A 15,707-nucleotide genomic window follows, 5' to 3' on the forward strand; every position below is an offset into this window, starting at 1 on the left:
CATGGATTTGGTATGGGGATTGCACGGGGTGGCTGCTCACCCTTCCCCTTCAGAAAACCCACATTGAGGAAAGGAAGGGAAGGCAAAGGGCAGTGGTGCTTGCAAGCACAGCACTGTCTCCTTCCACGCACCTCAGAAACAAAACTGATGGGATTTCATTTTTTCCATCTGCTAAGGGGACAAGACAAATGCACCACAGAAATTAGAACTGGGAAAGACCACTAAGTCATCCAGTCCATTTCCCTGCAAGCACAAGATTGTTCCCTGTGGTGTGTTCCCAAGTGCTTTTTCTGATCTAGATTTAAATGAATCAATTAGCAATGGGGCTTTCAACACTACCGTGGGAGACCATTCTAGTCTAATGGATCTCATTGTTAATAATTCTCACCAGTTATTCAGCCTGACTTTTATTTTCTGTGATGTAAACCCAGGTCCTCAGTTGTACTGCTCTTAATTTAGTACCCACCTCTCTTCCGGGGTTTGCACCTTTCAGATATTTGGATACTTACACCATGTTCATAGGTGTTGCTTATCCAGGGTTTATATATTTAATTCCTGTACTCTTTCCTGCTGGGTCACCCTCCTTTGAAGCCCTCAGAAGTTTTGCCCCTGTCTTCTGATTCAACTCCCCTTTGGCAACTTCTCCATTCTTTTCTGGGCTGGGAAATCCTCCTTGTGAACAAGACTTACTGGAAAAACCTGTGTAGGAACGTCTTGCAGAATGGTTTAGTGCGAGAGTCCTTTTTCAGGCACCTGATGATGTGATCAAGCAGTTCAAAACTGGCTTGTGTCAGAAAGGAATTTTTCTTCCAGAGGAACTGCATTTGAAATTTGTTCACAAAGAACCACCCCATGGTACTAGGGGAAGTTTACTGTGCCCGGCTGTGAAAGGAGAGCCATGGCTGTTCTCAGACAATACCCCGGTTCTTGCTTCCAGCACAGAGGGATCAGAGATCAGGGTAGAGAGCACTGTACCTCTGTCCCTGTTCGTTCACCAACAAAGATGAAGAGCATTGCAGAGAATAGCCTTCCTTAGGCAGGGCAGTCAGAGGCAGGATTACCCAACACAATAATAAAGGAAGAAAATAGGAGGCTCTCAGAGGCTTCCTCTACATCCTCTCTTTCCACAGAAATACAATATATTTGCTTTTGCATAACCCACAGTTTGATGTCAGGAAAAGAAATCCCTTCCTAACTCCAGCCTTGCGAAGTCTGTGTTCCATTTATACACCCAAATATCTTTAACCTCACTGCTAGCTTTATTCCTAATATTTGCTAGCTATGTATTTGCCTTTTGTTCAGACTTCTGCTATTACATTTCATGAGCCCTTAACGTGCTTTTTCCTTCCCTGTTTTTCAGTCAGCACTTCTTCACATTAGCAGCCCCCATCCACCTCAGGGCTGCATTCCGGGACACCCAGTTGTCCCAGATGGGGACAAGAGCTACTTGCTTCTTTTGCAGCAGCATTTTGCCTGGGACATTTCCTACTCTCAGGGTGGCAAGTGCAGCCATCAGCCTAGCAGTGTAGTCCCCCACGGGACTGAGGACCTGCCCTGGGTCAGTAGGGTGCAGGACTGTGCCCACAGCATGTTCCTGCCAGCAGCTTTTCCAGCATCACTGCCCTTTCACGTCTGGAATGTCTCTTATTTCAAAATTAAAGCTGTGCTAAGGATGTGGTATAGCTGCCAGGGAAGAAGATAACAGAAAATAATGCAGGACTTGCCAGTGCTATGTAGCATCAAGAAATTTTCCTTCCCTAAACAAACCTGAAATGGAAACCTGAACTTATTCAGCTGCAAGTAGAGGGTATAAAAAGAAAAAAAACCTGTTCTGTGATCAGAGCTCTATTAAGCTGCCTTGAAAAATTACTCCAAATACCCTTTTTCGCAGATAACAATAGGCAATCCTTTTGATTGATTTGTTTAAAAAGGTAAAGAAAAAGCATAAAATTATTGCTTATCAGAGGGAGAAGCAGCACCATTTGAAATAACATGAAATTGTACCCCATGAATTATTCACAAGGGCTATTACACTATTATTATTTCTGACTTTCCTTTTTACCGCATAGGATTCTGTGGCAGTCGTCTCCAACTCAATAAAAGAGGCGGGAATTTTTTTTTTAATTAATCAAACCTGATTTTTCTCATTATTTTTTCTAATTTAAAATGAATATATTCCAACAGTGAGTTGTCTTCACGGTGTCATGTTGGAAAAGGAAGATAGATTTCACTGCCACTGGCAGGGTCTAAAACATGCAGCGAAATAGACACTTGCATACTGATTGGTGTTTCTCTATGTGTTGTGCCAGCTGCTGAGAAGCCAAGGTGTGATCCCAGTTGTATGCTGGCATTAGCAGTTGCAAACTCCATCCTGTTCAATGTGAATTAAGCTCGCTGAATTTCACAGAAGTTCTCTGATATACAGCCAGTGCGATTCAGTTTTCTGATGACACATAACAGTCGACACCTAGTGATTTTGATTTTCTTTTTCCAACACATAAATATGCAGGGCTACAAAGGCTGTGTTATGGAAGGTCTTAATGACCATAGCACACTAGAAGTGAGAGTAACTCTATTAAAGTCAGCAGATACATTGATTAGTCCAGCCCAAATTCCCTGGTTTTATTAGCAGAGCTGTGTCTCGAAGCAGATGCATGTCGACAGTTTGCATTTATGGCCATGACTGACTTAAAAGCACAGCTCATAACTGTAGTAGTCCGTCAGATGTCAGCCAGTTCTCCATACTCAACTTATCTGCTGAGCAAACTTTCATATTTTTTTTCTTGCTTATTGTCTCTTCTGTCAGCATCTTTCTGAATCATTCCTTTTGCAAGCTCTGTGGCTGCAGGACTGGTAGTTTAGGAGGTCATGTAGGGGTCATGTAGGGAAGAAGGCATTGTTTGCTTTACGTGTGTAATAGCCCAGCTCAAGGCAATATGACCATCCAGGAATATATTAACACTGATACAAACAATTATCCTTAATTGTTGTGGGGAAAATAAATAAAAAGTTGCCTCAAGAAGTTTAAAAAAATTAACGCTAGATTTGCTCTGCTTGCCATCTTACAATCTGGGGAGTTTTGATTTGCACATGGTATTCTGTTATTTGTAATAAGAGAAATCTTACTACAAGCATCTGTCTACAGTGTAGAAAGTCATACGTCTGCTGGCAGTCTTCAGAATTCATTAAGAGAAGCTGACAATACTGAGGTGTAATACAGTTTATCCAAAAGTAAGTATCTAAAATAGGCCAGATGAATCACCTCCCAGGAAAGTTCCTCTCCTTTTGCCTAAAAAGAGAGTCTACAGCAATTAGTTCAGCTACAGACATCTCAACTCTAGTTACGCAGAATAGCTGAAATGAATCCCACTGCTGGTGTCAGCAAACTAAAAATGGCTTATAATAAAACCCATTTTCTTTTCAACAGCTCAGCTATGATGTCTGGGCTACCACTGACACACAAAAAATGAACATTAGCAGGGTTGAGGTTCCCCCTTCCTGGCTCTGAGAGGAGATCGTGCCTACAGGACCCCAGAGCAGGGCTCAGGCTTTCAGCAGAGTACCAGGTCATTAGACTGAATCTGTGATCAAAGATGGTGTGTCATTTATGGGTATATTTTTGTTCTATAATTCAACTAATTAATTGATAGGATTTGTGAAAATAAAACATGGCAAATTCCCTTCCCACTCTGCTGGTTGTCCTCATCAACACGGCGCTAGCCAGGACCCAGCCAGTATGCTGACACAGCTCCCCAATTTCCTTTCCTCTGCTTCATTTCCTTTTCATATTGAAAACTATTAGGAGTCTTTAGGCAAATAATAGAAACCTAATGCAGGTGCCTGTTATAAATCATTCACTAGTTACTTTTAACCTAATGTCTCCTCAAACATTACTTCACAGAAGGCAGTGAGGGAAAGAAATGCCTCATGAACTCTAACAATCAGGGGTCAGGGGTTGAGGTCATAATAATGTAGCCCATTTCTTCTTGTTTGTCAAATGACCTGAACACAATTAGATCCCTGGGTCTTTCTTCTGAGATAGGCTCCTCTCGGTAATAACATGGGTCTTGCTAAGGGCAATCCTCGTCTAAGATCATAGATCCTAGATCTATAAATGCCTGCTGTACACCCACAAGCAGGGAATGTGGCACATGGCTGGTGGTGCCACGTTAGTGCTAGTTTAGGATTTTGCTACAGCCAACACTACAGCTTTCCTAGGCACAGCTTGATGATGTGCTCTGTCTAGATCTGCCCCATGTCTGAGGTTAAATTTATCAATGTTTAGGAGGTAGCTTGACATTCGCAAATAGAAATTACTTGAGAAATTTGAAGTATTCGGCAGGCAAAACAAAATAGAAAGTAAAAATTAATTACAAGAGTTAGTAATGACTAGTGTTTATGCAAAATAGACAAATGTACAGAAATGCCTATTAATTCCAAATCAGTGAAGCAAGTGTCTGGGCTCAAAGTTGAAAATGCTGCCTAAAATGACAATGTGATCAGTCAATGTTAAAATTTGCCTTCATAAACTAGGCATCACGTGTCTTATTCTTAGAGACAAATGCCTCCTGTTCTCTGGAGATAATATCAAGCATTTCGCAGGGGATAAAGCTCCAACCCTATGTATGTACAAAACAAGTCATGCAAGAGGGCACTCTGCTAGCATATGTGCTCCTGAACACTTTGGGCAACTGTCAGATTGTTGGAAGTACTTCCCATCATGCTGGGTGCCCTCATATACAGCATTGAATGGTGCTACATTGGTCACAGATCACTTTCCCCATTTGGCTCCCCAGTGAGGTGTAAATATTTCAGAGCTAATGCATAAGTCATGTACACCTGTGTTTCTGAGCGCAGTAGTAGTGAGACATAACTCTTGGGTATTTCCGAGCGAGGAGGAACATGGATTATCTCCTGTCATTGCAAATGGAAAACATGGAGATTTTTAATGTTAACACTCAGACTGGTTCTGCAAATTCTTGGAAAGCATTGCCTCCAGCCCCAGGCAACATCCAAGTGATGTTCTGCAAACACGCGCACCTTGCCAGGACTTGCAGATACCCCAGGCTGTGTTCACATGTGACGAACTACTGGGGCCCCATATCACTGAAAGCCAATATATGGAATTAATTCACCCAAAAATGAGCACCCCAAGAATTCTTGCTATTACTGTGTGTGTGGGCTTCGTGGTAGCAAACGATATCAGAGGGATTCCTATTATTGCTGCATCAATAGGTGTTGGGTGCCTTTGTGTTTCATTTGGGAAGAAATACAGTCCTCACAGAATATTCTGAGTGCATTTATCATCTTACACATACTAGAGGAGAGGAAGAGTTAAGTTTATTTACAGACAAAATGTTTGAAATAGTAAAAGGCATCACACCATGCGCTGGACTGATGGGGAGGGAATAGGGAGGTATAGCTCCTGGAGAACAGGAAAGCCGGATGGCTTCCCCAGATGGTTTGCTCTGTATTTGCAGAACCTGGTGCTTTGACTGTGAAGTGAATGAGGAAATGGAGAGGCACATTAGGTGTATGCTAATGTAAGAAGGAAGCAGTCAGTCTCACTGCCCTGAGAGGGAATACTGACAAAGGTCCTCAGGTGCAGGCGGAGAGGCTCAGGATTTCCAAAAAAGGGACTTGCCTCCTGGCGTACCTCTCCTGCACTGAGGAAAATGAGATTCTGTCTAAACTGGTAAATAAACAAAATAGAACCAAAAAATAGCTGATCTTTGTCGTGGACTTTCCAAACAAGGTAAATACTATACACTGGTCAAGAAAATATACACTTCTTTTGAGGGGACTCAACCACCTCTGCTGCAGGCGGTGCCTCATGAAACATTTGGTGTTAGTCCACGTGAAAAACACTGTTAATTGGATGAACACATGTCTGACCTAAGATATGTATTATTTTTCTCATTAAAGCTGTGACCCCAAAGCAAATTGACACCAAAGCAGTGTACAGAGAATAAACACCTTTCTTTGTGGGGAAGGAATGATTTGTCCAGCTCAACTTTTTATTTTTATCTAGTAATAAAACTAGAATAAACACAAGTGCTTTGTGCCTTTATTCGCTGCATTTGGAAAACAGTAACGAGCAGTGTTCCTTAGGATCAGTATTGGGGCTGGTCTTGTTCAACATTTTTTGTTTGTCAGAGACATGGACAATGGAATTGAGTGCACCCTCAGCAGGTTTGCTGATGACACCAAGCTGCGTGGTTCGGTTGATAGGCTGGAGGGAAGGGATGCCATCCAGAGGGACCTCGACACGCTTGTGAGGTGGGCTGATGCCAACCTGATGAAGTTTAACCATGCCAAGTGCAAGGTCCTACACCTGGGTCAGAGCAATCCCAGGCACGGCTACAGGTTGGGCAGAGAAGAGATTCAGAGCAGCCCTGCAGAGAAGGACTTGGGGGTGTTCGTTGATGAGAAAATGAACATGAGCCTGCTTCAGTGTGCACTCACAGCCCAGAAAGCCAACCGTATCCTGGGCTGCATCAAGAGGAGCGTGACCAGCAGGTCGAAGGAGGTGATCCTGCCCCTCTACTCTGCTCTTTTGAGACCTCACTTGGAGTATTGTGTGCAGTTCTGGTGTCCTCAACATAAAAAGGACATGGAACTGTTGGAACAAGTCCAGAGGAGGGCCACGAGGATGATCAGGGGCTGGAGTACCTCCCGTATGAAGACAGGCTGAGAAAGTTGGGGCTGTTCAGCCTGGAGAAGGCTGCATGGAGACCTCATAGCAGCCTTCCAGTATCTGAAGGGGGCTTATAAGGATGCTGGGGAGGGACTCTTCATTAGGGACTGTAGTGATAGGACAAGGGGTAATGGGTTAAAACTTAAACAGGGGAAGTTTAGATTGGATATGACGAAGTTCTTTACTGTAAGGGTGGTGAGGCACTGGAATGGGTTGCCCAGGGAAGTTGTGAATGCTCCATCCCAGGTGGTGTTCAAGGCCAGGTCGGACAAAGCCTTGGGTGACATGGTTTAGTGTGATGTGTCCCTGCCCATGGCAGGGGGGGTTGGAACTAGATGATCTTAAGGTCCTTTCCAACCCTAACTATTCTATGATTCTATGATTCTCTCATGTGCTCCCATCTTCACTTCTTGGGTTTTCTAGATTCTTTTGTTTAATCAATACTCCCAAACACTTTTTTAGGGCCACATTTATAGTAAAAAATAGAGATCAAGCTTCTGGCACAGGCATACAGTGATGTGTACTGTGTCAATAGTACCAATAACACCTTCTTTATGAGGCTGTCACAACTAGTCATTCAGGTACGATTAACTGAATTTTTCACAATATTTATACCTCTTCTACCAATGTCACAATGCTGCAACGCCACAGTACTACTAAGCCTTTTGGACTACTGATACAGCTATCATATTTGTCTAGGCATGAGACAATTTTGATATCATTTGCTATTATATACATTAAGCATGGCAACAGTGCTATACCATGTCATTCACTACTAGTCCCAGTGTTTTCAAAGATTATGAAGTATTATTGGTCCTATTTACTAACTGGGGCATCACTGCAGCACCAGCCATTTATGTTTAAAATATAGTTTCCTTCTCCATTCAGTTGTTTTCTTATATCACACCGGTGGATCTTCTGCAAGAACATGGCCCCAACCATGATGCTTCCAACCCAAAAAGTCTTTGCAATACTTTTTTTCTTACAATCAGTAGCCTTCATCTTAAGAAAAAAAATAATATTGCTGCCTCTATAAAATAATTCCTAAAGCTTTTCAATAGCCAAAGTAACATCATAGAAACTGCATCACCATGGCCCATGGTGTACTTACAGCTTCAGGCCTGTCTTTGTCACTGATTGGTGAGACTTTGAGGGCTTGATTCACTTGCTTGAATATGGGCATCTGTTTCCAGTGAGTCACTTCGTAGGTTTCCATGTAAGATGCATGGGGAGGGTGCAGAACCTCATGGACACCCCTACTTCCCTGGAGCAGCAGCCAGAGGTTAGGCAGTGATACTGCATGGGCACAACCATGCTAACCCCTGCAGAATCCTAGAAAGCGCTATCTGGACCAAGAAAGGCATGTCTTTCAATTGCCATCGCCATTATCTGGAGAAACAATGGAGGAACAAAACTGGTGTCAGTGATGAATGCTACATCCCTGAGGCCACAGTGGAAAAGGCACTGATGTAGCTGCTCTTGGAGAAACAAAAAGGAAACTGGATTGAAAGTCAGATCTGTTTTTTCTCTGAGATTTTTAACGAGCAGCTCCAGAAGTGTTACTTGCATTTGATTTAGCACTTATAGTGCAACAGCAATGAAACCTAGCATTACAGGGAGTGTGTGTTCCCACTAGAAAATGTCTTCAACAGCTCATAAAAACCTGGCCATTTATCAGCACTGCAGGAGATCTTTATTTCCTCCCTACAGCATATGCTCTCCTATGATGTAGTTATTGATTTAACCAGTAAACTTCATAGCAAGCTTTTATCTTGGAATTAGCAACAAGACTGAAATAGAGCCCTTATTATTCTAATAACAGAGAGATATGAGATTCCTGTATGTTCCAGAGGCCATATCATCACCTTAACAAGCGTCCCATTAGAGCTGCCTGGGCAGCCATAACAAAGCGTGGCCTGTGAGAACTTTAACAATCATGATATCATACTCACCCCTGGCAATATCACAACCCTTTTGTTTTTCTTCCTACAGGATTGGACATCAGGCAAGCTCAGGTTATTGTGCTGTCATCAGGTACCAAATGTATAAATGGAGAATACATTAATGACCAAGGGCTTGCGGTCAATGACTGCCATGCAGAAATTCTGGCAAGAAGGGCATTTGTTCACTTCCTCTACTCACAGCTGGAGCTACACTTAAGGTAACTGAATTCTTTCGATGCTTGGGGAATGTTATACAGCTTTCAGTGGAGCAGATCCATCCTCCAGACATTTGAACTATTTGGTTCTTTATGTTGCTTTTTCCAAGTCTTTAGCTGACAAAAGACCAGTACACTGCATAGAAAAAATGAGAGTCAGTCTAGAGTGTTAGGTCATGAGCTCCTTTACTTCAGCTGATTTTCTTTCAGTAGCTATTAGATATGACTCATAAAGTTGGGTTTTAGGAAGCCTGATGACTTTGTACAAATCTTTACGTGCAGGCTTATTAGCATCATTTTTTGGCCAGAGACTGAAAGGGGGTCATTTTGCTCACTGCAGCCATTCTCCCATCTTCCTTGCTGCTGCTGAAGTATCTCAAGGAAGTGATTTATTGATCATTAATGCCTTCATTGACTCACTAGAGAACCAAGGAGTGTTAGCAGTACAGTAAACTTTGTGCCAAAGTATAAGATGCTATCACTCACTCCTTCTTTACGATGTTTTAAAATGTTATAGCATGTAGGATCATTACAGAGGAATTATTGGTCCTGTCTTCAGCCAAACCCACATTGTTACCATTAAAATGGTTAATGGGTCATACACTGTCTGGAAGCTGGTAGTAAGTGTTGTACCACAGGGATCTATCTATCCAGGGACCTTGCTAATCATGTCTATCAACAATCTGGAAAAGGCTATGTAGTGCTTGGTTATAAGCTTTCCAGAGGACACCAAATGGTGGGGAGGACCAGGCAATATGCTTGAGGGCTGGGATGTCATCCAGGCAGGCTGGAGGACTGGGGCAGCAGGAACTTTGACAGAAAACTCAACAAGGACAAATGAAAAGTCCCACACTGAGAAGAAAAGAATGACCTAAAATAACACAGGACAGATAGTTCCTTACTGGCCGGAGGGCAGCTTTGCCGAAAAGGGACAAGGTTCCTAGGCAGACAGCAAACTGAACATGAGATAGTGGTGTGCCTGGCAGCAAAGAGGGTCGACAGGATCCTGGGCTCAGAGAAGGCAGTCAAGGGATGGGATCATCCCTGCTACTCAAAATGCATTAGACTGCATCTACAATACCATGTGCGGTTTTGAGTCCCCCAGTACAGGAAAGACATCAGCCATCTAAAGCAGGTTCAGCAGAGGCCACTTGGATACCCTGGGGCTAGAGATTTGGCCTGAGATCTTAACAATACAAAGGAGCTGCCGTCTTTACCCAGGTGCATAGTGGGAAGAAGACAAACAGGCATTCACTGAAACAAGAGAATATTAGGACAAACTGTCCCCATAGGAACAGGCAAGCAGTGGGTCAGGTCACCCAGCAGCCCTGTGCAGACTCCCTCCTGTCTTGGACATTTTCAAAACCTGAGCGGATGCAGCACTGAGCAATCTGGCAAACTGCTTTGAGCAGGAGGCTGGTCTAGAGACCTCAGGTCCTTTCCAGCCTGGATTATCTTATGATCCTATGAAAACTGAGCAGAAGTGAAGCTGAGCTGGCATTTATTATAAGGAAGGAACCAAGGAATGAAAGAAGCAAGGAAAGAAAACAAACAAAAAGCCTCTTGTCTATAGGTCATTCTTCTGCCCTACATTCTTGCTTGCGTTTTCATATGATTTTATCTGAAGACCATTAACCTCAGTGCAAAATCTCCCTTTGACTTCAGAAGGTTTTGCATCGGGTCACAGACACAAGAATTCGTCTGAGCAGAACTGTGTGTTCTTGTGAGCACCTATGATACTGTTGCACCGAAGCGACAATAATAGGAATAATGATTATTTTCACTTCAGGCTGGAGTTAAAGACAAGAGAGTATATTGAGTACATGAGCTTGGCTAACAAAAGGGGGGCAAAAGCCTTGAAGGGTTTAATCAAAACCAATATTCTCTCTATTTATTTCAATCTGAATTGCTTTCAAGCTTACATTAAATTATTATGTTTTCAGCAGTGTAGCAGCCCTAGTACTTGCTTTGTGCTACAGTCTCTTGGGAAACAAGTGGTACCACTGTGTCTTAAACTATTGTATTGATCCACCTCCCTAACATGTTCAGTCATATTATTATTTTATTTGGATCAATGTTAACAATCTTTTGTTAAGAGAATCCTCAGTGCAGCACAAGCTCTGTTCACAATAACTTCAAATCACTCTCTGTTCGGCCAAGAGCAGGCACCACTGCTTCCCTGACCAGCACACGATAAAAACCTCAACCAGGCTCAGCACCTTTGAAAGAGAGAGCTATTGTCAGATAAGATTTTGCTTCTTTAAGGTCCATGGGGAAGCAAAACTATGTGTTATAATATATTCTTCAATTCTAATATTCATTGCTAAACCCAGTTTTATGCCATCATCGGGGCTCTGTCATATAGCAAGAACATGGGGCTGTTAAAAATGAAATGAAAAAATTATTTTCTTTGCATTGAAGTCACATTTACCCCTTTTGCTGTAACAAAACAGAAACAACTGCCGCTGGCACAGCAATCACATGGTGCTACTACATAGCAAAAAGAATGGGGTTTTTAGAACAGTCTTGTTTACTCAGCTCCACTGGGACTCCCTGCACACCAGCTCCCTAGGCTTGGGGGAAACACAAATGTGGCTTCTCCATTGTTATGCATTTGCATTAACCTGGCCCAAATTAAAGTCCTCTCCCAGGCCAAGAACCTGTTGTACAAAGTCGTATATGAACTGACAGCAGAAAGATGGTTCCTTAACCCTCAAAAAGAATGAAAGCGTAGCTCTTGCCTCAAAGAGCTTAAATTTTTCATTCTTTCCTATGAAACAGGCAAGTTTGTTCTGTCGAGAACATTCCCTATTTTCCATGTATCTTCCTCTCACCAACCCTACCTGCTCAAAGAGATCTCTGCAGCTGGATTTCAAACTTCAGGAGCTTCCAGCACAAGAATTATTTTTCTATATGATATTTTCCTTGAACAGGGACCACTTTTCCAGAATTTACAAGTACTACCTTTGACATCAGTGGAAGCGAAATTGGATGAATGAGTCAAAGAGCAGGGACAATGAGGCTGGAGAAAGCAAGGACCAGGATAGAGAATTAATGGCCAGGAGATATGAATTCACAGAGTTGAATTTACTTTTTGACACTTCTTATGCCCAAAAGTTAGTCAGCTGAGTGTGAACTAGATCCCCAAGGCTCCTTTTATCACCACTGGAGAGAGATGGGCATCTCAGGAGTGAGACACAGTAGTCCTATTCAAGTATCTATTGTGGGTGAGAGGAATTGCCATGGAGCAGATTTTCCATAAAGAGAGCATAGGGTGACTACTTCAGATATTTAAACTGTAGAACAATCCCAACCACAAACCAGAGTTGTAATTACTTTTTTTCCCCTTCTCTTCATATTGCTGAATGTTGGCAGTGTAACTTTCCTTGGGAAAAAGAGCTCCAGAATGGGAACTTTATCCTCTCTAAGAAGCAAGAGTGACAAATCCTTCAAAAGGAAACTTACTTTCAAAATTTATGGTCTAGAGCTTGAGTTAAATAAGAGCTAAAAGCACAACGAAAGCCCGACAGCCTCTAACCAGTCTGATTAAAACCCTTAGCCCTCGCAGATTTCATTTTTATGACAACCATAATCCTCCACTTCTCAAGACTTTCACGAAAAAGATGAAAAGTAAGACGTAAATTTTGTGATGTACAGAAGAAAGACAAGAAAGACCTTTTGAGAAGCTTTTCTAAAAATTGCCATCAAAAAGTACACAAATACCGTAGTCTGATTCTCTTGCAATGATGGCAGTAAAATTCACATTGATTTCTGTGAGATTATTTATACCAGCTGGCCAACAGGGAAGAAAAGAAAATCCAACTCTTCTGTTTTAAACAAAATTAAAGCTAATAGCCTATTCTTAAAATAAATCAGCACCATAGCAGTGTTGCTGCTGTAGTGGCCCTGCAGGTGCTGGAGGGATGATTTTACCAGAAGCTAAGTTCTTCCAGTGAGTCAGATGCAAACCACTGTTTATTTTATGCACAAAAAGCAAGGAATAGTCTTCCTCCAATCCAGTTAAGTTTTTTTCCAGGAAAACTAGCTGTGTGTTATACATCTACTATTTCTTACTTCTGTCCTACTTTTATTGGACACAGCTCCTCTCCATTTAAGCCTGCTGTTAGTTTCTCTGAGATGCCATGCTGTAGCGTGCAGTGTACTAGAAACTTCCCATCTGTACGTTTACTAAAACCAGCTTCTCTGCTTCTCTTTTCGAGAACGAGGCCTGGTTTCAGCAAAACATTCTGTATATATTAAACCATAAGTATGTGCTTAAGTATCTTCTTGAAATCAGCTCAAAACTTACGTGTGTGTTATGCTAAGTAATGAATTTAAGCACAAGATTAAAATTTAGCACATTCTTAAATGTTCCTTTTGAATCAGCCTCAAATCTTGACTCTCCCACTGACATTCATAGCAGGAAAGGTTTAGAGACAAATTTTGCTCTTTTAGCTACTGCCAGCGCATGAAAATGACACTTTAACACCACCCCCTGAACGAATGACATTTGTGGGCTCACTGTGGGCTTCCCCATTGCTTTATGTAGTGTATGGCTGTGCAAAATGGCATTGCAAAGATCTGCTACTGCAAACTCGTTCTCCTTCTCACCGCTCAAAATGACGGTTCCTGAGGGAAGGCAGAGGTGTACTGGTGCTGCGGGAGAAGTGGCTTTGCAGAAGTACACCTCATGCTCCATCCACCTGAACCATTTTTACAAGGTTTCTAGGTCTCCCTGGGCTTTGAAATCCCCCAAGCATCCCATACACAAGAATCTCTCCTAAGCCACAGCAGACGGTATTGCATTTCATACTCTTTCATAACAATACTCTCAGAGTTTTGTTATTAAATTTATTCAGCGACTGTACAGGAATGAATCTCATGTTTTTGAGTTCAGCGCCCAGGAAACCTCCCAGAGGCAGGTCAGGACCATATGCGATACAGAGGATCTCAGTCTCCTGGAGGAAGAGCCAAGCTGCCTTACCCTCCAGCCTTGCCATCTATTTTTAGAGCAGCTGTCAATCACCAAACCTATCAGCCACGCTGGCCACAAACCCTTCTTGGTACTCAGGGTAAGAGAGCAAGGTTAATCAGTGAAAAACAATAACGAGTAAAAACAGGATGAGTGCCGGTTACTGTGAACTCGTTAAATCCAGCCCAAAGAATTATTGCTCCAATTCTACATAGCAACTGTTTCTAAGTACTACAAGCTGCCCCCCACTCTGGTGAGGTTTAGCATAAGAATAGGAGGCAACAGGGCTGCACTGTATTCTCCCAGCTGAGCTTGCAGTGAATTATTTAACACTAACTGCAATTGCTCTGAAGTCCAAGCAGCAGGACTTACAGGTATTTTATTATTTCAGAGGCTTGGATCAGGGCGATAATATAATTAGCACAGTTGGGAAATTCCACCGCAGCCAGCAGAAAATGAAGGAGCTGCATGTGGCAGCCCCAGCTCGGCAGCCGGTGTGCCTCCCTGTCCCTGACAGCCAAGCTAATGTGCCTGTAAATTCCTCCTGACAGCAAACGCATCCTGGCATCAAAAAATGACAAAACACCCAAACCACGGAAGAGTGACAGCCAAACAGCTTCAATAGCACAGAGGCTGCATCAGGAGAAAACAGGCAGAAGCAGCTTGGATTAAAGCCAGGGACTTGCTCTGAGGCTGAGTAGAAAGCACCCCTGTTTATACTAATAGGAGGCAGAGAAACCAGCAGAAACCGCCTTGGTTAATGGGCTGTCCTATAGTGAATTAAATGGGTAGGATTCTGGCTTCTTAAGACCCTCCTAGGAAAATCATTACCTGCAGGTGTCATTCTGTTCAGAGATATTCCCACAAAAAGACCCTTGAGTTTTTGAGGGAAGGACTGAGGCATCAGAGGGAAAGGAGTCTCATCATAATTTCACTAATCACATTTTCACCTTCAAAATTGTAATCACGGCCATCACCCAAATGTATGTATTAGAGGCAGCTGTCTGTCAGAGAAATCACCCATGTCTCCCCAAGTGTAAATCATCTGAAGAACCACACAGCAAGCATAGCCTTAATGCGAGCTATTGCTGCAAACTGCGGGACTGGGAGGGTTTGGCCTCCCGGGCAGCTGTTGCTAATGGAATGTGTGCGCTGTGTCCCCATCGAGCTACTGAACCACTGCGAAGATAAAAGCTCCATCTTAATAAGTATCTTTTTCAACTGAGCTGAGAAAAGCCTGCACAAGTTTTGTCCTCGCTTTTCTCAGGATGGGTTCCGATTTCCAGAAATCCAACAGACCAAGAGGACGTTGCTGGCTTAGATAGAGCACTCGTAGGTGGCTTGGGTTGAATGGAGAAAAAAGCAACACCTGGGGAGCTGGGAGGGATCACAGGGGTGATAAAATCTAGGTTCTTCATTAGAGGCCCTTTCCAGTGGAGCATAGAAACACTCATCTTGGCTGCAGTGATGTTAATGGGATTTAAACACATGCCTAGGCATTGTGATGAGCAGAGCTGATTTACTCATATGAGAGCCAAAGAGAACTTTTGCTTTTTTCACGTGCCAGAACCTCTTTAAAATCAAAGTGTTTATGCATCTGTGCATGTAAGGAAAGAGAGTTACCCTTCAGAAATCCACACATTTTGTCATTAGAATATATTGTAGGTAAGCAAGCCAAAAACACTTTGGCAGTTTTGACCCCATCCACTTATTTCTTCACTTGCAGAAGCTCATTGGTTCCTCTTGTTGTCCCTAGGAGTAATATATGATGCCAGGTGCTAATAGAAACAAACAAACAGAGGAGAAAAACAGAGAAAGAGAGCAGAAATGTTTCTGATTCGGTGTGTAACAAATGACCTGGAACCTCTTTTGTGATCATA

General features: G+C 42.7%; 1 protein-coding gene across 1 annotated transcript in view; it reads left to right on the plus strand.

Annotated features, from left to right (window-relative positions):
• The window catches only part of ADARB2 (adenosine deaminase RNA specific B2 (inactive)), a gene marked incomplete at its 3' end in the record, with an annotated part of 310,942 nt that overhangs the window by 258,825 nt on the left and 36,410 nt on the right, over positions 1-15,707 (plus strand). The window contains exon 5 of the mRNA XM_080609828.1: positions 8,690-8,858. Within this exon, the coding sequence (XP_080465954.1) occupies positions 8,690-8,858 (169 nt within the window). The remainder of the gene's footprint in view (positions 1-8,689; positions 8,859-15,707) is intronic.

Source organism: Psittacula echo (assembly GCF_963264785.1).
Source record: "Psittacula echo genome assembly, chromosome: 2".
Lineage (NCBI taxonomy): Eukaryota > Metazoa > Chordata > Aves > Psittaciformes > Psittacidae > Psittacula > Psittacula echo.